General features: G+C 39.0%; 2 protein-coding genes across 2 annotated transcripts; both read left to right on the forward strand.

The window, feature by feature from the left end:
* The first annotated feature begins 3,880 nt into the window (after positions 1–3,880).
* Positions 3,881–5,187, forward strand: LOC146377492 (trypsin-3-like). The gene is made up of 5 exons (XM_084943654.1): positions 3,881–3,970; positions 4,104–4,257; positions 4,358–4,620; positions 4,722–4,858; positions 4,937–5,187. The coding sequence occupies exons 1-5, from the start codon at positions 3,931–3,933 to the stop codon at positions 5,084–5,086; spliced, it is 744 nt and encodes a 247-aa protein (XP_084799780.1). The 5' UTR covers positions 3,881–3,930; the 3' UTR covers positions 5,087–5,187.
* A 2,902-nt stretch (positions 5,188–8,089) lies between these two features.
* has1 (hyaluronan synthase 1) lies at positions 8,090–12,841 on the forward strand. Its single transcript, XM_084945055.1, has 5 exons — positions 8,090–8,155; positions 8,863–9,567; positions 9,665–9,890; positions 10,006–10,138; positions 10,271–12,841. The coding sequence occupies exons 2-5, from the start codon at positions 8,872–8,874 to the stop codon at positions 10,944–10,946; spliced, it is 1,731 nt and encodes a 576-aa protein (XP_084801181.1). The 5' UTR covers positions 8,090–8,155; positions 8,863–8,871; the 3' UTR covers positions 10,947–12,841.
* Positions 12,842–27,156: the final 14,315 nt, after the last annotated feature.

Below are 27,156 nucleotides of genomic sequence, written 5' to 3' on the forward strand. Positions count from 1 at the left end.
ATGTGAGGGGGAGGAAGAAATGAAAGAAAGTTGTGGGAGGGACAGAGGGAGGAAGAAACACTACATGTGTGCGTGTATGTGAAGATGTATGTGCTCTCAGTCTCTGCGTGTGTTCAGAACAACACCCTGATTTGAGTGTGTGGGAGGACCCATGAGTCTATTTTCTTTTCTTTTTGTCTTTTTCTAGCAGAGTGTATAAATATTTAGCAAGTAAAAAAAAAATCCCCAGTGAGCGATACCTGATGCTCGGACCAAACTCATTCCATTAGCTACAGGAAACTGCTCGCATCTTTTCATCTCCCTTAAACACGACATTAAGCTGTTCAGCTCCAAAACTAAAGTACATGCCTGTTTTAGCTGAAGTCTAGACAGCGTTTAATTTTATCACGGTTCTCTTGAGCAATACATCCACTATTTTTCTGCAAAAATGTGTGTGTGTGTGTGTGTGTGTGTGTGTTTTTTCCCCATTTTTCTGCTGTGCTGTTTTGTTACAGAACTTAAAGGCAAAGCATTTTGCTAGAGTCTGTAGAGGATATTAATAGCTATCTCAGGGCTATAGTTTGAGGGAAGCTTTCAGAGCCCAAGGCTTGATTTACCAACCAAACCTGCAATTATGTGTATGCCACACAAATACCAATTTGGGTGTGTAGAACAACCAGTGGAGGTTTAAAGAGAATATAGATTTAGCAGAGTGTGATGCACACTGCTGAAGTTTGGGGGGGGGGGGGGGGGGAGTTATTATTTAATACAGCAGCTGTGAGCAACTGTTCTGGAAGGCACACCAAACATATATGTAAATTTATACATGTATCTTTCCCTGTCTGTGCATGTGTGCGCCTTTGTGTGGGATAGTGAAGTACTAATGACATACTGCAGCTTCCAGCGTCACTGTAATACACCCAGTATTTTGCTTTTGAGTGCAAAACAGTGTGACCTTGCAACTTTTCTAAACTCTAAAAAGGAATGTGTAAATTCCCGAGTCGTTTCACGGGGGAGCATAAGTGTTGAAACTTCTCCACCTCTATTGCACTGCCATAAAGTCACAAACAGTGGAATTCTGCTGTGTCTTGCAACCTCAAAGGTTTGTTGATCTTATTGCGGTGCTGACTGGAAATCAAACCCTCATCTCACTTGTGCGGAGAGGTCAGGAATTTTGTTTTTTGAGTCAAAACCCGTGCCAACTGTTTTTGCTCATAAGAGTAGGAAATGTTATTTTTTTTCCACAAATAAACCACACACAGGGAAAAAAGCTGCACCTCAGTAACCCAAACCACTTCCTTACATTCGTCCCCACTTTAAACCGCAGTCCCCCTCAGCAGACCTAGTGAATATGAAAACTCAACCTCAGCTCTGTCTGACAGAAAACAAGCATGGCACTGCATAAGTCATACAGATCTGACACAGTGCTCTCTGTCTTGTCCGTCTGAGAGTATTTTGAGGTAAATTGGAACGGGATTAGGGGAACTGGAAGTGGTTATGCAGGCAGTGCCAGATGGTGAAATAAATGGAAGTTTTTATGCTTTCCATATAGCGTTAGGGTAGCAAATGTGGAAAAACAGATGCTGCGGTGTTGGAAATAACTGGAGGTCAATGACAGTCTTAGGCTGCAGAGAAAGCAGCAGTGAACATTTTTTTTCCTTTCTTAATTACTTAATTCATCCAGCTGATCACATCCTGAATGATGTCTTGCAGATGTGCAACTAAACAGGCATCTGGCTATCATATGTGAGACTGTCACAAATTTGAAACTTTCCAACAGTTAAATCAGCGACTTTGCGACTTAGTCTAATAAATACCACTGTGGGTTGCTGTGATGTCTTGCAGTGTTGTAACTTCTTTTGATATTGCGATGAAATTTGTCAGCAGGTCTTGTAAAATCTAGACCGAGAAGAGGTAAAGTGCTGCTCATATCGGGGAACAGATAAGCAGCCTGATGTGTTTTTGACTTTGGTGAGTAAGTCCAGTAAGTCTACCAGCAGAACCAAGAAGCTGTTTCCAGTCAGAAAAAGAAGAAACGAAGATACAGGTTGGAGGAGGAGTGAAGCAGACTATGCGAGTGTCTCATAGCAATGACAGGGTAAAGAACTTGCCTGTGCTGGATGGGAATGCGTTATATTTTAACCTTAAGTGTATAATCACAGGGTTTGGGTAAATGGGCCCTAACATTTCAATGTTTTCCTGTCTGGTGCTGATAAACACCTACGCTCACACATGAGTAACAGAGCTTTGTGCTTTTCAGTATATCTCTATTGTGAAATTATGACTCAGCAATAATTTAGCAGTGTTGGCTTAATATTTTTGTTTAATATTTTAAACTGGACAGATTAAAATGATTTCCCAAGGTACCAGACAGACTGTGTATCAAGAGCTTAATACTCCAGAAGCACTTGTAGTTGTGTCTCTTGATGGAAGTACGTGAAGTTGTGCCAGAAAATTCTACTCTGTACAGTTTCAAGACAGGATTACTTTACGTTTTCTAGATTTACTTCTTTAATTTGCTGTGTTAGTAGATATTACTAAAAAGAACCAATGAAAGGAATACTTTCAAGGTCAAAAGGTGACATTTCAGTCCTTCTTCTACTTGTTCTTCTTCCTTTTTCCCTTTAGGGGCCATCTGCCAACATTACACCCGATCGCTAGAATCTTTCTCTGTCCACCAACCTTCTGCATGTCCTCCTTCACTACCAACATTGGGGTAGTGAAGTAGTGAAGAGGGGTTTTATCATCATTCAATAAAAAGTTGTGTATTACACATTCCTTATACTTCTCTTAAAAGTAATGGAGTTTTTTGCTTAATTGCTCCCCAGAGAAAGTTACTTGGTACACTACCTATTAGATTACTTTTACCTTCTGTATTCTGTAACATTCTGTAACAACAACCTGAAATGCATTGTAACATAATAACCAGTCCCACAAACAAAACACAAATCCGTTTTCTAATGAGGACACACCTTTGATCTTTATTGGGGATCTATGTGTGACCACAAAACTGACAAAAAAACCCAACCAAAGTTGAAAAGCAGCTCAAAGGGACTTCAAAGTGATTGTCACTGTGATGCTAGTGTGGAAACGTCTGCGTACACTCAGTTTCTTCAGTTGTGACACCAGCACCACACACCATGGGTCCTTTGCTAACTTTGTGTTAGCGTGCTGTCTGTCCAGATGTTTGCAAAGATCTGAAACTCTGCTAGCAGGATAATGCAGTTCTTTCTGTCCTATATGCAGCTATTATCCTTAGATGCAATAATAATATCACTACCATCTTGTAAACCTTCCCTTTCTCTTTTGCTGCTGTCATTCAGTCACAAATCACTCCTGACACTCATCTCCAGGCAACAACTTTCTTATTCTACCTTAAATGAAAAAGGCTAACATTTATAGGTTAAATATTGCCACCTTAGTTCTCTTTAAATGCATTTTTTGCTGTCTTTGTGCTGAAAAATGGTACGTGAGCATCTGTAACCACATGAGCTTCACCCACATGCATAGTCATAACTTCCATTGACGTCACTCTGTGGGTCACTTGAAGGCAGTGCATGTCATGTAAAGTATTCAATTTTATGATAAACCTGCAATAAAAAGTATAATGTCACATGACTGTTCTGTGAAGAAAATGTATTTAGGCAAAAGTGAGCTTTAAACGTGCTCACATAATGCAGCACAAAGGAAATAAACAAGAATGCAGACTGTAAAGTGTAGCACTCACATCGTTTCCTAATCCAAGCTATGTTCTAACTTGTTATTGAACTGCTGTTTTGTTTCTCCTATATAGTGTACTTCAAGCACAGTATCACTGGGGAAATGTAACACCTGTTTAGTGTCTGAGGTGTGCCTCTGGTGGCCTTGAGAAAAGACAGATAAGAGGGACTGAAATGCCTGAAACCAGGAGAATTAGGGTACATTGATCTGCCAGTGAGAAAAACAGAAGGCATGAAGCTTTTCCTTCTCCTGATTCTCTCTGGAGGGGCAGGTATAAAATCTAATTTATAGATTCAAATGACGAACACTCAAGCGCCACCATTGGTTAAGGATAGGATGCTGATTCACTGATAAAATAATTTTCTGATTTTGCCACTTATTTAATTTTATTTTTTACTCTACAGTTGCGCTGGAAGGAGATGACAAGATTGTTGGAGGATATGAGTGCCCCAAGAACTCTGTGCCCTACCAAGTGTCACTCTTCACTGGGTACAACTTCTGTGGGGGGGTTCTTATCTCTGATGAGTGGGTGCTCTCTGCTGCACACTGCAAACCAAAGTAAGGCACACAATCCCCATCAAGCCTGAATCCAAGCAGCTTTAAACTTTAAAATGAAGTCGGGTGTAACAAACTCTCAAAGTGGGCTTTGTTCTTTCAGCTCAAATCTAGAAATTCGTCTGGGGGAGCACAACATCTGGGAACCTGACGGGACTGAACAGCACATCATGTCTGCTGAGTTTATTCGCCACCCTGACTACGATTCCCGTACACAGGACAGTGACATCATGCTGATCAAACTGAGTCAACCTGCCGCTCTGAGCAGCTACGTGCGTCCTGCTGTGCTTCCTTCAAGGTGTGCCAGTGAGGGGACAGTGTGCCAGGTCTCAGGATGGGGGAATCTTCGTCCCAGCGATGAGGGCTGTAAGTTAAACTGTGCTATACGGCCTATCTGTGTTAGATTGCTTGAACAGGCAGTCAACTCAGGTATTTTTAAAGATATTGATCTGTTTGTGTCTTTGCAGCAAGATACCCAGATAAGCTGCAGTGCCTGGAGGTCCCTCTCCTGAGTGATGACACCTGCTTTAACGCATATCCTTTCCAAATTACTGAAAACATGATCTGTGCTGGATATCTGGAGGGAGGGAAGGACTCCTGCCAGGTAAGATCAAAACAGGAAATGTTTATGCACCGTGATAAAAAGGTTGAACCACTGAAAAATCATTTATTTTAACTCCAGGGTGACTCAGGGGGCCCATTGATGTGCGACGGAGAGCTCCAGGGAGTTGTGTCATGGGGGCACGGCTGTGCACAGAGGAACAAGCCTGGAGTGTACACAAAAGTTTGCAATTATGTTTCCTGGATTAAGAACACAATGGCATCTGGATGAACAGAAAAGATTCATGCCAGCTGGTTAACTTGAGTAAAGTCATCTACATGATGTGTGGTGTGTACATACATGTCTGTTTGTGCGTCATTTGAAGTTTCTAAAAAGAGAACACGTGTCTGCCTTGTGCTTAATATTTTCCCACACATACGAGTTCTCTTTTAGACCTTACCTAGCAGTAAAGTGACAGGCAATGTGCTAAAACAAGTGTGTCCAAAGTATTTGGCTTTGAAAAGCCCACTTGTGTGTAATTCAAACTTTAGTATGTAAGACCGTAAATCAAGATGTCACGCAGGAATTTTATGCAGTGTGTGACACATCTAGCAGCCTCACATGCCGTCACAGCATTTGCAGTTACAAGCCCTGATTCAAAATGGCTTTACAATGAATAGGCATCCAAGTTTCATGCTCAGGGATGTCTTAGTAGTTAAGAAGCAAACCGAGCACTTAAAGTCAGGCAACAATAAATCACAAAGAGCAAAATACGCCGCCACACTCCTCTCTGTGGGTTGAAACTGTAAAGCATGTTGCACACAGGGCGACTCTCCATAATCACTGATTATAGTAGAGTGCTGCTGCAAATGTGGTACAGTCAGTTTCATGATGTATCGGTTTAGCGTTAATGTTAAGCTATCAACTAAAGAAGTAAGCATCTGTCACAGCAGCACAGCATCAGGTGCACACATGGGAATGCTCGATTAGAAAATCCTGAAATGATTTAAGTGGATTTTGGTTTCCTGGGTGTGGCGCAGAGCAGCTGAGTGAGTCACCAGGCACTTGCTTGACCACCACATAAAGACCGGGACCTAACAAGGTTTCTGAGGACTTTAATCCTCCTCGTAGCCCCCCCCCCCCTCCCCCCCCTTAAAACAAATGCTGTATGGCATGTGGGGGCTGGCATGTTTTTTAGAAAACATGATCCTGGTCGATATGTTTATTCTGGCAACACAGCTGTCTGTGTTTTGAATCCATCTGGAACTCCAGAAACCATGTTTATGAGCTACTTAGAGGTTATGGCAGGTTGGTAAAGGCATCTTCATCCTTCTGCAGTGCGCTTTAGAGGACACATTCTTGATGTGGCCACAAACTAATGCAGTTTAACCATCAGTAACTGTAAGGATTAGTCAGGCATATGATAGAAGAAACCACCAGTTTAGCCATGATCTTTTCAAATAAGCTCGGTTATGAAAAGGGATGGGAAGCAAAGGAAAAAAACTGAGGAGCTGAGTGGAATAAAAGTAACATGTGAAAAGCTTTCATGAACACTAAATGTGTCCATCTTAATATATAATAACAAAAACATTTAATAGAGATGATAAATTGAACTGACAAAACCATAAAAGCACAGCTTAATGTATACACTGATATCATAAATCAGTATCATATGAGACATTGGCACACAAGTATTGCCATATACAGCTGGACTTTAGGAGAAGTTTAAATCAGGAGCATTGTTTGAAGAAGTTTCTGTTTGAACCAATAAATCTGCAGCACATTGTTGGAAAGATTCAAAAACATAACCATTAAGTGAAGCTTGTTCACCAGCCCTAAGCACGCATGGGCTCCCTGCGTGACATCAACGTCCCTGTGGCTGCTATTTGGGCATGTTGATGGCTACGGCCAGCTCAGAGGGTGTGGACCATCATGAGTGGTCAACAGAGTTCCCTTAAAGAAACTCTCCAGGGATGTGATCATGTTTAAATCAAGAGTTGTAGGCAGCTGTGGAATAAATCATCTGTGAGAGTTTTCTTCTTCAGAGAGGGCAGACTGTTTTCAGTTGTGACACCAGCACCATAGTGGTGGTGTCACATAGTGTGTGTGTATAGTGTGTGTATAGTGTGTGTGTGTGTGTGTGTGTGTGTGTGTGTGTGTGTGTGTGTGTGCGAGTGTATACACACACACACACACACACACACACACACACACACACACACACACACACACAGAGGAGTGAGAGCCGGCAGCATTTACCAAAATTAGACATCCTCACCTTGGAGCCTCATTTTAAAGGCAGGTCAATATGACATGTTGCAAATATTCATCATTAGCAGTCTTGTTAAAGCAAACAGCAACTGTATTTTTATGATCCCATATGCTGTTTTCTTTACTTTCTTTACTTTGTTTGTTTTGTTTTTTAGTATTTTAGGTTCTTTTAATATGAAAACATAGCGCAATGTAACTGGTATCATATACATTGTTTTTTTTAAATCACAGCCTCAACCCTTTTTTTTAAACTTGACGTGTGGAGTTTCAGAAAAGAGCCACAAGAGGGCAACATCTAACTGTGAACAAACCCTTAAATGAGCGAAAATGCTGCACACACGGTAACAACAGCTTCTGTAAAACATAAAAACATAAAAAGGATTTTCAGCTTCAATACTTACAGCTTCGAACAGCCTGATATGGTTTTTACACTGTTAGTGGATGGAAAGCTTATATCTGCAAGCTGCAGATCATTGTAAAATGAATTGTCATTGTAACTGAAGTTAAGATCGGTCTCATTGATAGGCTTTGACTGATTACATTTATCAGTTGATTTTCACCAACAATAAAACGCCTAGAGATTTTTCATACATTAGATTTATGACATTTTGGATTACACTTATAACACATTAACAATTAAAAAAAAAAGAGTTAAATATATATTTTAAAAAACAACAACAACAATAAGTAAACAGATAAATAATGTTCGGAACTCCGCGACCAAACGTCGGTTCTTTGCTCCGCAGAGCATCTGTGAAAAGCTCCTATAATGGGAAGCTTGGGAACTCCCTTCTTTACAGCAAACGGCAGCATGGTCGGAGGTCACTCTCTACACATCTCCATGGTAAAGAAAGAAAACAAAACAGCTGTATGCAATCTGCACAGTGATGCCCTCACGTTAAATGGACCACCGCCTTGCTCCTGACGCACGACTGACTCAGCGAGGTTGCGTGAGCGTGAAAAAAAAGGAGGTCCCCCTCCTCTCCTACACTACACTTTAAAACTCATGCATTTCAAACCAAGTTCTGAGACAAAGAGAACTCCGGGTGGATATCACATAATTCTACATGAAGCCAGTGTTAACATCAGGTAGGGTTAAAAATATGTGGTTTCATTATTTTATTCATGCTCTTATTATTATAAATTGTTTTAGCCTATTCATGCATGGCCAAAATGTATTATTATTATTAATATTATTATTATTATTTGTTTTTGCTTGGAAACTAACATTCGACTTAAGTGGTATAATAATAGTATATAGTATTATCCTATATTGAAAGTTTTATATATAAAATAGAATTAGATACATTAAAATTAAACAAAAATTATGATCAGTTACTTCAGCAAATTGTTATTTCTATATACATATATATGTTGTATCACTTTTTTCCGTATGCTTTCGCACAATAGGGCACAGTTCTTGCGACAACACCTTCTAGGATTATCAGCCATGATAACTTGATCACTGGTTAATACAGTGCAATTATAGATAAATTCTGTGGTGTATTTCACCCCTGACTGTAGATTGGTAATGAGTCCCACAAACGTTTTGCATAAAACAGTTGTTTTCACTGAATTCTTTTTCTCCCAGTCTGAGTGTCTGTGTATATTCCAATGGATAAATTTAAAGGTATGACAAAGAGATCTGCTCAGAAAAGTTTCAGTCTTTAACCGATTTTTGTCATGTGCTGCTAAACAGAAAACACCTTTCACTGCAATGTGTAGACATTTTGACTGACAAGCTTTCTTGACTGTATTTAAAACTTTACTGATATGTGTTGTCTGTGTCTCCTTAGGTGAAATAAATGGAGCTAAAACCTTTATTGAAGAAGCTGGGTTCAATAATCCGCGCCATCCTCACTTTTGTCTTTGCTTTGGCCGTCCTGGGTGTGATGGTGTGGGCCTACGTTCAGGGCTATCAGCTGGTGTCGTCCATGTATGGAATCATCTCCTTTGGCATTTATGGACTCCTACTCTCACTCCATGTGTTGGTCCAGAGCTTTTTTGCCTTTGTTGAGCACCAGCGAATGAAATCTCGAACAAAACCATGCTCCTATACCAAAACAATCGGTTTTACTATATCGGCTTACCAAGAGGACCCTGTTTATCTCAGAGAGTGCTTGAACTCAGTCAGGGCCCTCAAGTATCCCCCTGAGCTGCTGCGCATCATCATGGTGATAGATGGGAATTCAGATGATGACCAGTATATGATGGACATGTTCAAAGAGGTGTTTGCAGACCAGGATCCGGGCTACTATGTATGGAATAACAACTATCATACCTGGGATCCCACCCAGGTCCAACATGATGAAGAAAATGGCTCAGCAATGGGCATAGAAGGCGGTGCTGATTATGTGGTAGTAGAGGATCCACAGAGAAAAGAAGTAGAGCGCCTGATCCAGACCAAGAGATGTGTGTGCATCATGCAGAAGTGGGGAGGCAAGCGGGAGGTGATGTACACAGCATTTAAAGCCCTGGGGTCATCGGTTGATTACATACAGGTATCTACTTTTACTTAAGTGTTTTCTTTCTTATTTTTTTATGAAAATAAAAATGAAATGTTTCCAATTTTCAATGACGTTATGTCTCATTTCTCAGGTGTGTGATTCAGATACGAAGCTGGACCCTTTGGCCACGGTGGAATTGTGCAAGGTATTGGAGAGTAATCCCAAGTATGGGGCTGTAGGAGGGGATGTGATGATCCTCAACCTTAAAGACTCTTACATCAGCTTCATGAGCAGTCTCAGGTACTGGATGGCTTTCAACATCGAAAGGTCCTGCCAGTCCTTCTTCAACTGTGTGTCCTGCATTAGTGGCCCTTTAGGTAAGGGAACTCTTTTCTAGCTAAATAGTATTATATTAAAGGCTTAAAAGCGTTGATGTAACTCATTGTAACCAACATCTTTTGAATTTGTCATTTCTTGTACTTGTTCATGCAGGTCTGTATAGAAATGATATCCTTCAGCAGTTTCTGGAATCGTGGTACAATCAAATGTTTCTGGGAACTCATTGTACATTTGGTGATGACAGGCATCTCACCAACCGTATGCTGAGCATGGGCTATGCCACTAAGTATGTTTTCTAGATATTATTAGGCACAGAAATTACATAATAGGACTCAACAAAGCTCAGTAGCTACAATAATGATCCTACAACATCAAACAGGCAGGTTCTAAAGGTCTATTTTTTACCCCCTTTCTTCAGATACACTGCTCGCTCAAAATGCTACACAGAAACACCCGCTCAGTTCCTTCGCTGGCTCAACCAACAGACTCGCTGGACAAAATCTTACTTCCGGGAGTGGCTCTACAATGCAATGTGGTGGCACAAGCACCATCTCTGGATGACCTATGAGTCCATCGTGTCAGGTATTTTCCCCTTCTTTGTCACGGCCACCATAATCCAGCTGTTTTGGACAGGCACTCTGTGGGACATCCTCTGGGTTCTGTGCTGTATCCAGCTTATCGGGCTGGTGAAAGCAGCCTACGCCTGCATCCTGCGGAGAAACATGGTGATGGTGTTTATGTCACTTTACTCAGCTCTCTACATGACCAGTTTGCTGCCTGCTAAGTACTTTGCCATTCTCACGATGAACAAAAGCAGCTGGGGAACATCGGGCAGGCGTAAGATGGTTGGTAACTACATTCCACTCCTTCCCCTGTCGGTGTGGGCTGCCATTTTATTAAGTGGACTCGGTTACACCATCTACAAAGAGAGCAAAGAGGACTGGTCAACTGAGGCTAAAAAAATGGAAACTAGATTTCTTATTTATGGCTGTGTAGCCTACGTATGCTACTGGGTTCTTATGATGTTCCTCTATTTTGTGTGGTTCCACAGAGCATGTAGAAAGCGTTCTGGAAGTTACAAAGTGAACGTATAAAGCTGGGCATACACTGTGTGTTATTCAGCTCCTGCTCAAACTGAATCGCAGGGGTTAGAAGTTTGTAGGTCACGATGCAGGGTCTCACACTATAAGGCCCGATGCTGTGATGCGACCTGAGTGCTCACACTGTGCGTCCATAACATGAAGCGATAATATGAAGGTTATAACACAAAGTCTGTCTCTCGCTGTCTGTCTTTCACTCACACAGACACATACACCACCATCAACTTTTCTAAACTGCTAATGACAACATTGACCAGGCTGCTGCAATTGAGCAGCAATGTCCATCCAACTATGTCCATCCAACTTGGGGCGATCGTGGTTCAAGCCCCGGCTTGGACAGTCTCAGTCGTTGTGTCCTTGGGCAAGACACTTCACCCGTTGCCTACTGGTGGTGGTCAGAGGGCCCGGTGGCGCCAGTGTCCGGCAGCCTCGCCTCTGTCAGTGCGCCCCAGGGTGCAATGTAGCTTGCCATCACCAGTATGTGAATGGGTGGATGACTGGATGTGTAAAGCGCTTTAGGGTCCTTAGGGACTAGTAAAGCGCTATACGAATAAACAAGCCATTTACCATTTTCATGGTTGTTGTGGTCATAATAATTTTGTGAGGCCACATCAAAAAGGCTCAGATGAGCTTGCCAAAGTTGGGCATCCATCGCTTGTGTCCAGATCACACACTCTACTGCCATGCTACTCTGTCATTTTCACTTCCATTTCTGTGTTTGCGCGTGCGGAGTGTGAGAGGTTGCGTGAAATCGACTCGTGGCACTGCTTCAACAGTGCAATACCCTCACAAGGCGCGACAGGATTTCAAACAGGTTTGATTTTCTTGTGACCATACGATTGCTGATTGGGAGCTGGTCGTGTTAGTCGTGTTACTCGCTTTTCGTTTACTACATGATGCATGACACACGATTAAGAAGAAAATTGGGCTGATCCCCAAAATGGTCGCACGACTGAAAAGTCGTCTCAAAATGGGGCCAAAAATCACACAGTGTATGTTCAGCTTAAGTCTGAAGAGCAAAAGTAATTTATTCAAATTCAAACCTGACTATGTGTATTTATTTTGTGTCACATTACTGAAGGACAGGGATGTTCTACAACGCTGCTAAAGAAATAAACTGAAAACTCTTTTGAGAGTCAAAAAAAGAAGAAGAACAGTATTGTTTCTAAGATTGGGGAAACCTGCAGTCAGCTGAGACTGGAGAAGTCTCTTGGATGAGGGACGAAACGTTTCTCCCACTGAAGACGCTACGTCCAGATGAACCGAATCAACTTTTGCAGAAAAAGAAAATATTAAAAATCTGTATATAGAGACAAACAATTTTTTATATGGAGATGGTGTTACGTATTCTTTTTTTAAATTACACTGAGATGTTTTGTTGTCTGAGGTTCTCTTTGAGGTTAATGGAGGAGATGCGTTTGCATAATATTTATTTTTCAGAATTGTGTTTTTTTTGAATGTTTGTGTATGTCTATGCTGATAATTTAATTTAATTTTAATTTTACCAACACAACAAGTTCAAAGGTGTGTAAGGTTTCTACAGCATTGTTGGTGTCATTGCACTGGATCCTGGATGCAACTTTCTGCAGCACTGCAAGCTTACTTGAAAATAAATGTTATAATATACTGCAGTATGAAATTAAAACAAGCAGAAAACTGTTAAATTACTGCGACATGAATCAAGAAGGACTTAAATAATGTATCACATTGTTTGCTGTATCAAGAAAAGTGAAGTAGGGATGTATTTTGTACAGTGCACTTTATTCAATGCTTTGTTGGAAAGAAAATTTGAGAAAACATATGTATTTTTTATGAATCATCTTAGCAATTGTTTGTAATGGTGGGATTTTTAGGAAAATGTGAAAAAGAAATGACGAAATAAATTTGTTTTATCATGGACACTTTTGTCTCCGGTCAAATCATGTTACCAATGGAAAACTATGGAAATGCTGACTTGGTAAATGAAAGAAAAGTGGACACAAAGTTACATAACACAAGAACATTTCTAACATTCCCACATAATTCACAAAGCACAAAACCAAAGTCTTCAAATGTCTGTGCTGGAAATGCATGAATTCAGGGGACAAAAATCAGTCATTCGCACAGTGATAGATTATGGTGCAAAGTACATTTAGGAATATAAATCAAACAAAGTTTTTCCACATATGGCTAGGTAGTATATATATTTTTTCACATATTAACAGATTATCGTGGTGACTATTCCCGGACTGGAAATTAGATTAGCAGTGTACACTACAAGTCTGGAAACACCCCTTGTTTCTTTATATTTTGCTTCCAAGGAGACAGTCTTTCTTGTAATTTTTAAAGTGGTCTTAAGCAGTAGGTCTCCAGGCTTTCTGAAGGTATTTCAGTGCTTTTCTTTGGACATTGGCTACTTTATTTTAAATTCAATGGTCTAGTCCTATTCATGACCATTTTTGTTTGTTGGTGGTCTGTAGGATCACTCTGGAATTCATGAAAAGGAAGCGACAGACAAAGATAAAAACATGGAAGTTAAATAAGGAAGAATAAGGAAAAATGTTGCACAGGGTTCAGGGAGAAGTTGGGACAGGGTCTGTGTGGTAGGGAAGAGTTACTATAAATAACTGGAAAAGTACAGCTGTAGTGTTGTTGCACGAAGGTGTTTGGTGTAAACTCTGAACAGAGGAAAAAGGACAGGAAGTACGGGAAAGTATTCAAAGAAAAAGTGGGAGAGGCAAAGTACTGGAAGGCTAAGTGTATGGCAAAGAGAGAGGTAACAAAAAAAAAAGAAAGGCTTAGAGTGAGTTGTTTGTGAGACTGGAAACTGAGGAAGGAGAACAGGGCTTGTATCAGATGGCTAGGCAGAGAAATGGAGCTGGAGAGTGAAACAGGTGTGTCAGTAAGATGCAAGGATTAGATGTAGTGAACGTAGATGAGAAAATACTGTAAAAACGACTCAAAGTGCAGTTTAATTAATCTCTGCACCTATTTTTCAAATATTAAGAAATGAAGGGTGGCTCAAGACCTTTGCACAGCACCATAAACACTGACGTAAACACCAAATCAGAGGTGAAACTCATTAAAACGGACAACAAAAGGTGTGTAGCTGTGATAAAGTATGAATGACATTACAGGCTTTATTACTGGAAAACATCCTCAAAGGAAGGGAAGCTATATTTGCATGACATTGTAAATTTTAGTGGTAAAGTTAGATAGAAATGCTTTATTGCTAAACATAAATCCCATATGAAAATAACAAAATGTTTATTCATGGGGCTTAAAATGTTAAAATAAGTCAATATTCTTTTCAAATAGTATTATAAAACCATTTTTTTGTTTTTGTTTTTTAAGACATTGTGCTTAGTAGCAGTTTGTAAGAGCGTGACCTGCTCCTCACCCATTAGCTTGCACAGGCTCCAGCCTGAAGGACAGATGGATGGATAACTTTATGGCTTTATATCTGTTTATTTACAAAGCAGAAACATTGCTCAATATCACTTAGTCCCTATAGTATCCAGTCTACTCTTGATTCCAGCATTTCAAGAATTATATAACTTGAGAAATTCATTCTCAAGTTATATAATTCATTCAAACTGACATATTGACAGATGACTTGTTTTACATAACATTCAGGGTGGGATACAGTACCTGTTTATTCTTTTTAAAGAACATGAGGATTGTGACCTGTCACTCAGTTCTGAAGTGGTGAATTATCCTATTGATGATCAACACTTGGGATGAAGTAAACAGGCGATTCTTTGTGTTTAGTAGAAGAGAAACATCATAAAGGTAGGTGTTTCTCCTTGTACAAATATGAAAACGCTATTGACAAATGAACACACAAATAGCATGAGTAATATCAGGTGCACCTTTATCACTCTGTGCCTTCTGACGGTGGGTGTGGATAAGTGGGATTCTCTTTACACAACCGCTCATGTACACAGTGACACATGCAAAACCTGTGTTTATTCTGGATATTTAATGCAAGAGGTTGTATTTTCTATTATTACTAACTACATGAACAAATTTATCATAATAAATAGAGCAACATAATAAGAAAGATTTGTAACAGAGAACTTGGGGCAACACCACATTATGTCGTTTCAATTTGAAGTGATTAAAAGAAGGTGTTCACCGACAAATCTCTGTCACTATCTGAAAGGCAGGAGGAAAAAATAAATCAAAAGTGACCCCCTCATTGCCTGTGTGAGTGATTAGACTGGAAAGCCCCTGATAAGAAATGCACAGGGTAATGTGGGAGGAAGCATGTAGTTTTAAGCTTAACAGATACTCAATATTATTTTCTCTGGCAATATTATCTCCACAAACAACATTTTTGGACATTGAATCTTTGTAAAAAGATGATGTCCTATGTTGTATCATTAATTCTCAGAGAAGAGCTGCTTTTGTGAAAGAAACAATTTGTAAGATTTTTAGCAGAAAACATTCAAAAGTGAACTCAGTGGGAAGATATAGTAATAGTGACAGTCTCTGTGTTGCTTTGTATATTAAACAAAATAGATAAACAAAAAATTAAAGTTAGTATGCTAACTGAGCCTGTCCATATGTTATTTACCACTTAGTCCCTATAGCATTCAGTCTGCTCTTGATTCCAGCATTAATGAAGAAGACAAATTATAGTGTAGCTCTGCCTAGAGATCATACTTTTATTTTATACATCTTGGATTCTAACCTCTCGTAAGTCATGCTGAAGGGCAGGCAGGCAGTGAATTGAACAGTAACATCTGAAACACGTGCTAAGTAACCAGGGAGAACTGGTAAGCTAGGATTCATTTTTATCTAATAGCGCTTTTCCACTAGTACCTACTCAGGTCAGCTTGGCACAGCTCAACTCGATTCTTAGTGCTTTCTATTAGATACCTATTAGATACCTGGTATCGGGTACTTTTTTTTTTAGTATGTACACAGCTGGGGTTCAAAGTGATTGAAGACAATCTTAAAATGTGATGTCAATGGACTTCTTGCCACCGACTGGCTATTCAGTGATGTCACTCGATAAATCATGAGATACAAATCAGCTCTGTGTCGTTACGAATAGGGCCTAATTTTGACATCATGGTGCACAGAGCACATAAGGAGGGCAAGGACATCAGTAATGAATAGCAATGAAAGCCTGGTCAACTTAAAAAATAAAAAAACACATGTAGAATAGAATAGAATAATCCTTTAATTGTCCCACAAAGGGAAATTTGGTTGTAACAGCAGCAGAAGAAAAGCACATATACAAACAGAACACGACACAGGACAGAAACACACACAATTTTTACATTAAAAAAAACATTTACATCATGGACAATAGTATGTAGTAGTAGTAATGTAGACTAAACGCCCCACTTCTGTTTCATTTGGAGCTATCTCACAGAGAGAATAAAACTGCGTCACAGATTTGACGTCAAAGAAACGCACCTGGTGTATTGCCAGGATGTTTCAGCAGATGCTATCCAGGGCCAGTGGTTGCAGACTAAGGCATTTTCTCATGCTTGGTAGATGTGACTAGAGATCCCACTGCGTTAGTCATTAGAGTTTGTGAAGATATGGTGGTCTCCAGCCAATGTGGGAATTAGAGCCGTGAGGTGATTTACTGGAGGAAATCACTTTTAGTTTGGCTGGAGTTTTAATGAGTCAGAGAAAGGAGAAGGAGAGAAAGAAATGTAGAAGCATGACGAAGCCAAACATCACTTCCCTTCACGTCTGTTTTTAATTAACTTGTCCACCCCCACCCTGTCTCAGCTTCCCTCCCGTCTGTCTGAAATGGGAGCCATAAGTCGCGTTTCACAACCTGGTCTCATTCCATCTGAGCAGGTCACGTTGCTTTAGAGGAAGCTGTCCCATCAACCTTTCTCACCACTGCTGTAGCTTTGAAAATCAGCATGGTGATCATGATTAGTGTAACCTCCAACGTGGCTGATACACTGAAATCATATAATCCATACAAGGTTTGTACAGAAAATCAGGAAAGGGACTGATGTGAATGACATCAGTAATATATATAGCAGGCACACTGATATAACGTTGATTAACGTTATGTTACATTGTTACAACATGATTACTTTCCTTACTACAATAAGATGATAAAGTAAAACCCAGAAATTGGTTTTTATGTTTTTGTTTGGTGTGGCTTGTACTTGCAATTACCATTGTAATATTTTCCACATTAACTCGATTTCCTCCAGTTCTTTACCATACTAGTCTTTCCTGTTTAAAAAAAAAAGGAAAAAAGAAAGAAAACAAAAAGTAGATGGGCTGGGAGGAAAGAACCGTTATTTCGAACAAGAATGGACAACTCTGTTAGCTCATTTAGTTATTTCTGGCTCACAGTATATGAACAAATTAAACTGAGGGTGTTTCCCCATCTGCAGAGACAGCTTTAATCTGTCAACATGCAGTGGGCATACTCATGCTGGTGGAGCAGCCGTCACGTACTGGAAACTACGCAAAAACACATAGTTTGAAGCAGCATACCATGAAACACCAATGAGTGCCCACAATTGTTCCTAAAACTTTTCAAGTTACTGGAGCAGTGAATTTTTTAAAAAAAGCCTCTTTTCATGATGACACAAACAGTGTAATGACTAGTCTGAGGTCTTTAGAGTCATTTGTCACGCTGGGTCATCAAAAAACAAGCAAACGAAAGACTAACAAAATTCTGATGAAGTAAGACAGCACAGTGATTGCTTCACAGCAAAAGGTCCCGCGTTTGAATCCACCATCTGGCTGTGGACTTTCTGTGGAGCACGTTCTCTCACGGTGTGTTTCAGCTTCCTCCTGTGGCAGCTGGGATAGGCTCCAGCTCAACCTGATTTGAATAACCAGAAGAATATGGATGGATGATGAAATATACTTTGGGAAGGTACAGTTGTATATCAGTTTGCCAGAAAGTTAGTCCCAGCTCCACTGTGAAGGTTTGGATTCATGGCGCAACTGGTTAGAGCCAGAAATTTCCTTCTGTCAAACAACAGTTAAATTAACCTTTTAGTATATAAAATTGTTGCTACCCCTTTTTTAAAAAACAGCAAAACAGAGAGATATCAACAGGAAGTTTTAAAAGAAAGAAGAAACAAAAATATAGTTTTAGAAGAGAAAGCAGACACAAATTTTACTGTAAGTAATTTTTGTATGTAAAGACTACCTTGTGTATTTTGAACTAGATTAAAAAGATTCTAACTTTTATTGTAATTGCTTAATTCATTAAGGCGCAGACAGGAAGATGCCTTGGTAATTTAGTTCTATAGAGAGAGATAGAAAGGGTGCAGTGCATTTGGCTTATATGGAAAATATTCCTGGTTAAAGACTGGGATGAGACATAAAATCAGCCTTAGCCTCAAGCCTGGATAAATGGGACGGTAGCTTTATTTAGGAGGGACAACGCTGATGACATAAGCTTCAAACCAAAATAGGTTTGCAAAGACTAAGGAAACAAAATGAACAGAAGTATTCACCAGCTACACCAGCAACATCAACTTTTCATTGCTGAGGATAAAAATGGATGCCAAACAACAAGGACACACACACACACACACACACACACACACACACACACACACCAAATACCTTGTATAACTACTGCTAAAATCAAAGTGAAAAACAAGGACAGGCAACTTTGTGTTAAATTACCTTCAAATTTCCTTGCTATGACACTGTTTCAATTCAGTTTTGTTTTAAGGTATGACATATACACCTTCAACCTTTCTCACTGAGAGAGCTTGCCAGAGCTCTTCCCTTTGGAACCTACCTCTTCTTCTGTAAACTCAGCTAAAGTGTATCACAGCTTGTATTTCAAAAATAATGTGTAATTACAATGTAAGAAGGGAATATTAGGCTACTCTACAATAAAGCTTGGACCTTAAATAAATGAATATTGCAATGCAAACAGGAGAGATTATAAAAATCTCTAATACAGTCCCCAGTATTGTGTAATTAAAATGTAAAAAGCAGAATGTCTTTTTCCTTAATTCCAGGGTGCTTATTAAATTAAAATGCTTACACTATCATTTGTTTCTTCTTTTTCTCTAAAATGTTTTATGTGCTTCTTCTGTTGTATCTATCTGTAACCAAAGTTATTGTCATCATCAAAATTAATCCATATCTACCAGTGATACGGTGCATACAAATATGCCAAAGGCAGCAAATTGCAACAAGCTAATGGTTAAGTAATTATATTTGCCAAAGGTCAGCTGCAGTCAAAAAAACACTTCTATGTAATAGCTTATTTACTTATTTACAAAGTGATGATAAATTTCAAATAAGATAGCCTTTTTGTTTCTGAGTATTATTATGAGTGCAATGTAAACATAAATCCTCAAATATTCAAAGTGAGAAGTTAACAAAAGGAGTTATACTTAACACTTTATTCACAGAAAATCCATCCATTTTCTTCCACTTATCCATTTCAGGGTCACAAGGAGGCTGGAGCCTATTGTATGCCCTGAACTGGTCACTAGTCTGTCGCAAAGTCACCAAGTTATAAAAATATTATACAAGAAAATAAAGTTTTATGGTTCTGTCAACAGTGAGATCTGCCTAAGGAGCTTTTACGATAGCTGAAGGAAATTTCAGCCTTAATAATGCATTTAACTTCATTGCCACTCCTGTATGTGACCTTTAGTGGCCACATACAGGACTGGATGATAGGAGATGATAGGAGAAGTGAGTTGGAGTCTAAAATGCTCAAACAACCACACGACTCTGACAAAAGATATGATTCACTTTGGGGTCAAAAGGAAAAAGATAATCCAGAAATGGCTGAGCCCATTCCACGGCAAATGCATTTTCTCTCATGATCTGGCATAAGTATCAAAATACAGTACTGTGCAAAAGTCTTGAGTCAAATGAGAAATAGATGCAGTGATTTAATGAAAAATATGTAAATGTGCATATACAGTATGTAAGGCAAAAACAGAGTTGGTACAATTTTAACAAGCTCGAAAGTCAATATTTGGTGTGACCATCTTTATTCTTCTACACAACTTGAACTCTTATTGGTAGCTTTCTTGTCACTTCTTTAAGTCGTCTTCAGGAATAGTTCTCCAGGCTTCTGAGAGGATCTCACATTGCTTCATTTATGTTGATTCTGAGGAGGAAAATCCATGACTGAGTGTGTTCCACTGTATGTTTTTCTATCCAGGTATGTTTTTGCTGCACTGCCATTGTGTTTAGAATCACTGGAACACTGAAAAATGAAGCTGATGCCAATCAGATATTTTCCAGATGGCATTGCATGGTTGATATAAAACCGGACAAGATCACCAAAACCACAGACCGAAGTGCAACCCCAAACGGATCAATTGAGTTTCTTTGCAGGATTCTTTTCCCCTCTTTCCCCTCTTCAGATACTGTTTATGTTGTGTAGATAGATTTTAGGCCAGCCACTTCATTCTACTTGTTTTTTATTTTGTTTCCTCAGACTTTTATATTTGTGTTTTAAGGAACACATTGCACACCTTGTGCGTGTACCATGTGTTTGTGTTATTTTTGTGTTATTTTTTTCATAGATTAAACCAGAGGAATGGAAACAAATTGCGCTGTTTTGCAATGCACTGGTATTAGTAGAGTGCCTGAACATACAATTTAAAAATTGGTTCTTTGCTAAGTTGTCTGTATAGAGACAAAAAGGTTCTTTAAGTTGGGGCCTTTTTTCTTTTCTTCTTTTTTTTCTTAGATAGATATGTGTTAAGTGTTGCAACAAACAAACAAAAAATCCTCTGAAAATGGTGACGTACAAGGACTGGACTAAAACTGAGTAAAGAAATTTAAAAAAAAATGTAAGAGTATAAGAACATCTGGACAACTATTGCTAAAGCCCAAATTGCAAAGAAATCTTGTTCCTTGGAACTAAAATATTAAGATTTCAGAGGTGACTAAGGCCTTTTTTTTGCACAGTACTGTAAAAACGTATGTTCTCATTTTGATTGCATCAAATGTTGGCCTGGCAACATGGCAAGCAAGTGGAAAAATACAAGTGAGCTGACTGTTAGATGACATGATGAATGTTGAGTCATGTGTGACTAAATTTAGAATCGCCACAAGAGCTTTATAAGGGTTAGAGATTGCAGGCTGTCTTCATATTGTCTTTCTCCACCAACAGGACACTATTCATGTCAGGAAAATACAGACACTCAACAGATTTATTTCTCTTTTGGACCAATTGTTATAATCTTACAATTAGATTTAATAACATTCCTCTAGCTTTCTCTCAAAGCAATTAACCAAAAAAAAAAAAAAAAGAATTAACAGAATAAAAGTAAAAAGTGTGTTATAGAACATTTTAAACAACAACAGGTCTTTTAAACGTCATGTTAAAGTCCTGTTTCTGACATAAAGTATTTTATCTGAATTTTTAGAGAATAATGATAATGAGTTTCAAATTCATCCTTTTATCCAACAGGATAACAAAACAGGAAGTAATTTTTGAAGATCCGTGTTGATCCTGACCTTTGGTCCTTGATTTTGAAAGTTTAGCTTTACTTACAAAGGTAAGTCTGTAGGGAGGTGGGGGGCTTGACTTGAGACATGGCAGTAAAAGAATCCTGAATTAAAATTTGTGGCTGAATTCTGTAAAGATGGAGCAAAAAGTGTGGCTGTGACTTGTGCAGTTAGAGAATAATGTCCTAAAATTGAGTAGCATGATCTTTAGTGCAGTGGTTCTAAATTGCTGAAGCTGTACAAGCATTAAACTATTTTTATATCAGTGTGATCTAGCCATCAGGTTAACTCCAACTAAATTACAGTCATTAAAGATAAGTTGTTACTAGGTTACAGCACTGTTTGGCTAAATGATCACTGCCAAAAAAAGATTTGGCGTTGCTAGAAAGAGATTCAGAAGTTGATTCTCAGTGAATCTGTTTAGGGAGCACATGTAAACACAAAAAAGACAAAAATCTCTTCAATGTAAGATCGGATCTTTTTATATTATAATGAGCCTTTAAAATGTCAGAAAATATTTGCCTTCACATTAAAAAATTATCTTCCCCATTATTTTCCTCTCTCTGAACAAACTCTGTGTAAACACTCTTGGTATCAAAATAAAGCGAACACTTGTGAGTGTAAATATTACAGCAGGTGTTACTGTGTCAAAGTTACTGAGGCTGGAACACAGAAAAAGTAAGCAGATTTATTCCTCGCTTAATTAATGAATTAAATTTTTTTTGAGCATATAACCCCTTTAAAAATATGCTTTAGTTCACATTTTAAATCAAAAAATCATTAAACAACATATATACACATCACCTGTGCAAAGATTTATGCTTCTGAAGTGAAATAGTGAAAAGTGTCTGCACTTTCAATAAATAAATATTCAGGTGTGCAATGTGTCCAAATCTGGCACACACTGCACACCATATATGAGTTGAATTTTTCAGGTATGAACAGCAGAAATTATTTAATTTAATTTACGTGCCTAGAAATGCTTGTTTTTTTATATTTTTGAAGAATTACCCATACACTCATGTCCAGTGGGCCCATTCTCCCTTGTGTCATATATGGTATAAATGAACTCTGGCGCTTTAATCTACAAATGTGTGATTTTTGTACTCACAAATGCGTGCTTTGACTAATAAGTAACATTCACTAATAAGTAAAAAGCCATTTGAGGACATGTACATCTAATATCATATAAATATATTTTGTATATCTTTGAACTTGAATATTTATCATTTGCACAGAAACGTAAAATTTTTTGGTTCCACAAATCTGATCCTTTTTATGTTCAAAGAGCTTTGTGCACGTAAAAATATCATAAAAAAGATGGTTAAATGCGCATGCACGGATCACCTGCTGTGGACAAATGTCATGTTTTGCATGCAGGTTTTGAGACTCATCGACAGCAATAAAGGATATGTGCAGCCACAGTTTATGAATTCTGACACATGAAGATGTGCAATTTCTCCATCTCGATCCGGATGAGTTGAAACTGATGTTACGAGTGAAGGGTGGATCTCCCTGTTAAATTATGTGTGGAAGTTTGCTTAGGAGGAGTAAAAAATAAAGTTCAATTCAGTTTTATTTATATAGCAACAAATCACAACAACAAGGCGCTTCATTGTTTTTCTTTTTTAGACTCCTTTTAAAAAAAAAAAAAAAATTAACTAAAGTGAGTGACTGGGCCCATAAACCCGTTAGCAAAATGTAATGAGGTCAAGTCCGGTGGCCATTTTTAAGACTTCTATAGAACAAGAAGCCTTCATATTCACTATACATTCATCTTTTATACCAGACCTACCCAAAGTGTGGGAAAAGGGGGGGGCACTGCTAGCACAGGGTGCCTACAGAAATGCAAAGCAGGAGATGAAGCATCGCTGAATATGTTTCCAAACCAACTTCATTCTAAGCCAAAGACTAGAAAATATGGTGAAGCATATCTTCCCTTTGGTTTCACCTGCACAAGTGCCAAGGTAGGTCTCCCCTGCATAATTGGTTTTCCCTTTGTCGGGAGCAGCACTGGGCTGTTCAAATCACTGACAAACAGTATCCCACATTCTTGATTTTTAGTTCACAAACACTTGTTGTAATGACTAACTACTCCTGACATTTTGGAGATGTTAGCTCTTTATACAGTAAAGTTACAGCGGGATACAAATAATATCAGGCTGATCCTGCCACGATTTGTCCCCGGTTCAAATCACGGACAACCAGTATCCCAGAGTTGTTTATGTTTTTAAACCCATTTTGCACAGAGAGGCATTTTTTGATTTGATAGCAATGTTGAATATTATTACACAGGGGGAAAAAACAACTACACACTACACAAATAATCACACCGTGATGCCTCTGCCTTTCTAAATGGAGGGACAGTAACTGCGTGTATATATGTAAGCTGTAAAAACTGAAGATAGTCAGATTAACAGAAACGGTATTTTGTCTCTATCTGCCATTCTGCAATTCATCTCATGTAAACAATAACGTGGCGCACAGCGTGACCTGAAAAAGGGCACACACCTTTGACGTTGCGTGAAGAACTCTGTATTCCTCGTCCACACTTAAACGCAAAAAAGGAGTTTTAAAAAAATCGTTTTCGGTGATTCGAAACGCCGTTTACGTGTGGACAAAATAGCTGCGTTTTCAAAAATACCCGTGTAGTTGCGGACGTAGCGTAAAAGAGTTAGTAGTTTATTTCCTTACTACCTGTAATTTATTGCAGATTACTTGTATTTGCTTAATAGAGATTGACAGACCACGTGACTTTCGCGCATTGCATGCCGGGAACTCGTGGCAAAACAATCCAAGTACCTGCATCAAATGCAAGCATTTGCAGCACCGCAAAACGTTCATTCTTCGGTTCCAATAAATTCTTGCTTTTTCTTTGCCCCCCAAAAAGGTATGTACAAAACGAAGGAGAACAATGCCGGTCCGTACAAAGACAGACTTGATGAAAAGTCAAAGAAAAGATACGAGGAAAAAAATCAAACCAGTGAAAGGGTTAGACCCTTATGAGCACACAGAGGGACAAAATACATTAGCGTGCTGCCCAACTTTCACCACGCTCATATTTATAATTATACGGTTCTTGGAGTGAGTGCATACACTCGTGAAGTTTAGTAACTTCAGGTCACTGCAACAAGCCCAGGTACAGTTTACCGACGGATGGGTACAGGACCTTGAAATGCACCGTGTAGAAAGTAAAGACCATCGTACATATCATAAGTTTACCAGTCTCACAAATCGTCTTCATAAATACACATTCGTTAACCGTTTATTAATAGGACCTTTGAGCTCAATGGTAATTAATTAGTAGTGGAAATAATTTCTGGTACGCATCACAGAAATGTAGCAGTGACAATAATATTGTATGCTGTAATCGTACTGGGCAATTAGTGATACAAAACAACTGTTTTATCCTGTGAATAAAAGTATATGTTTTTGTCAATGTACCATGGTAATAACAGAAGCGAAACACAATATTGTGTCAGGACAATTTACTATTTATGCACAATAAACAAAGGAGCATAGCGCGACAATTTCTGTTCAGCGCCAGACTTGCTTGTAACCTATATCACCAATTATGTTAAGAAAAATGACGCATTAACTACAACAGCAGACTGACCTTTGTGGAAATGCTTGGAGCAGACTAACCTGTGAGCTGGAGTGTTCTGGGACGTTATATTTTGTCTTTGAATGGCTGCAATCCAGTCGCCTCTTTGTTACTTCGGAAACATGGCTCGAACAATTTCTCTTCAACGACGTAATCCGATAACAACCGATCTCTTTACCCGTCGGCTTTCCGTGGCTGTCATGCGACTATTGCAGTTAATAATACAACAGCTTCTTGCCATTTTTTGTGTTTCTTTTTATCGCTGTATAACTGATTTCAATTGAAAGCCTGCGTGCGCTAGTACCTCTTGCCACGAGTTCCCAGAATTCTTTGCGGTTTTACCCCTGAGTGACGTCACATTTTCAATCTCTATTGCTTATGTTTGAGGTGTGAAATAAACCGCAATGGAGCAAAATATGGGTGTGTGTGGTTGGAGGATGCGTGCGTGCGTGCGCGCGCGCGTGCGTGCGCGCGCGCACGCGGGGGGCGCAAACATTTTTCTTGTAAAACAAAGGGGGGCCCAGCAAAAAAAGTTTGGGAACCACTGTTTTATACTATCATTGGACTCCTTTTACATGGAAAAATCCTCAAAGTGTCAAGAATTGCAAAATGTCGACCTAAGTGGAGACTGCCAGGCAGACAAACAACAAAACAAAAGAAATGCTGGTCAGTGCTACCCTCAGCTTTCAGAAGACACACCTGCGTCATCAGTTTCAAAATCTTGCGTCACATTGTTCTCAAGTTATTGATTTCTCAAAATTTTCAGAAAGCTTACTCTGACCATGAGCTTAAGATTGCTGAGATTGAAAGTCATTCAAGATTTTTAGTAGATACATCCATGGTATGAATTTGAGAGTTATCGCATTCACAAGATTTTTATAAGACTTGATCTTAGACCTTGAGGTCAAACTCACTGAGATTTGAACTCATCCAAGATTTTTAGTAGCTGTACTGACAGTATTAATTTAAAGCTCCCATGTCAGCTCATTCTTGAGATATCACATTCACAAACCTCGGTGTCCACACACCTAAGAACAGCTTTATCTTTATTGTCATCATATAAAGAAATGCATCTTAATTGGATCGAGGTCACTGGTTATATTGTTGTCATGTGCGTTTATGTCTGTGTGCATAAAACTGAGGGCAGGTGTGGCTTTTTTGAAGAACAAAACAAAAAATATAGTTACTAAAATAATTAAATGCTGATTTTTTATTGATAGTCTTTTATCATCATAGGCTATTGGTGATTTATAACATTTATCCATCATAAGACATGTCTGCATACTAGTCAAAGTACAGTATAGGCTGAATTGGTTACATGCTAAATGACATCAGTTATACTGCCGTGGTCCTTCCTTGCTGGCTAACCTGTCATTTCTTCTTTTGTTTTTTCTTCCACCTCTAGCTCTTTCTCTGCCTCCTGTATGTGTGTATATGTTTGTATGCATGTGTTCTTGTCTTTGTGCAGCATAGGGACCTTGAAGAAGTTCCTGCTCTTGAGCCACACATCTGCTGATAATCCACACTTGCCTTGATCTTGACGCCATCAAGGGTCACTTTAGTAGAGTGGCTGAGCTTCAGTCAACGCTGGATCGTTGATTAACAATAGCCATTGGAACCCTGCCTCATGCAAAGAATTGAACTTGTTCAAAGTTCAAAGAATTTAACTTGTCATGTTTTTCTGAGTGAAGGAAATTAACCCTCTGTCCTCTCTGTGTCCAGCAAATCTGTGGAGAGTTTTGGAGAGAGCACTAAGGCTTTTGTAAATATTTTGGAAGGAACTATGGAGTTTTTTTTTTTCTTTCTAGGAATCGCCGCACACACCGGGAGCTGGGACTATCACCACTGAGGAAATCACATCTTGTTGGAACTGTTTTGCACTTAGTTTTTTCACTGTAAATAAACTCACTGTAACTGTGCATAAAGTCCTGCGACTGGGTCCTGTTCCTCTGCCATTCAACAAACCTGAGCTATACATTCCTGTGCAAACCATAATGACACACTTTGACATCAAAAGCTTTTGATTGGGGTTTTCAGATTTGAGGATTGGTTCCAGCATATGAGCGACTTTTGTAAAACAGTGTGTTTTGTAACAGAATTTCTTCATCATATGATATGTGATTCAGCCTTTGATGGTGTTGGGGGGGGGGGGGGGGGGGGGGGTGTGATTTATCT

This window comes from Perissodus microlepis, chromosome 11 (genome assembly GCF_051167445.1).
Source record: "Perissodus microlepis isolate ML-2025 ecotype Zambia chromosome 11, ASM5116744v1, whole genome shotgun sequence".
Taxonomy (NCBI): Eukaryota; Metazoa; Chordata; class Actinopteri; order Cichliformes; family Cichlidae; genus Perissodus; species Perissodus microlepis.

Coding starts and splice junctions, on each gene's coding strand:
- has1 (XM_084945055.1), top strand. CDS start 8,872: ATGGAGCTAAAACCTTTATTGAAGAAGCTGGGTTCAATAATCCGCGCC. Junction 9,891..10,005: donor CTGCATTAGTGGCCCTTTAG/GTAAGGGAACTC, acceptor TTGTTCATGCAG/GTCTGTATAGAAATGATATC. Junction 10,139..10,270: donor AGCATGGGCTATGCCACTAA/GTATGTTTTCTA, acceptor CCCTTTCTTCAG/ATACACTGCTCGCTCAAAAT.
- LOC146377492 (XM_084943654.1), top strand. CDS start 3,931: ATGAAGCTTTTCCTTCTCCTGATTCTCTCTGGAGGGGCAG. Junction 4,258..4,357: donor GCTGCACACTGCAAACCAAA/GTAAGGCACACA, acceptor TTGTTCTTTCAG/CTCAAATCTAGAAATTCGTC. Junction 4,859..4,936: donor GAGGGAAGGACTCCTGCCAG/GTAAGATCAAAA, acceptor TTTTAACTCCAG/GGTGACTCAGGGGGCCCATT.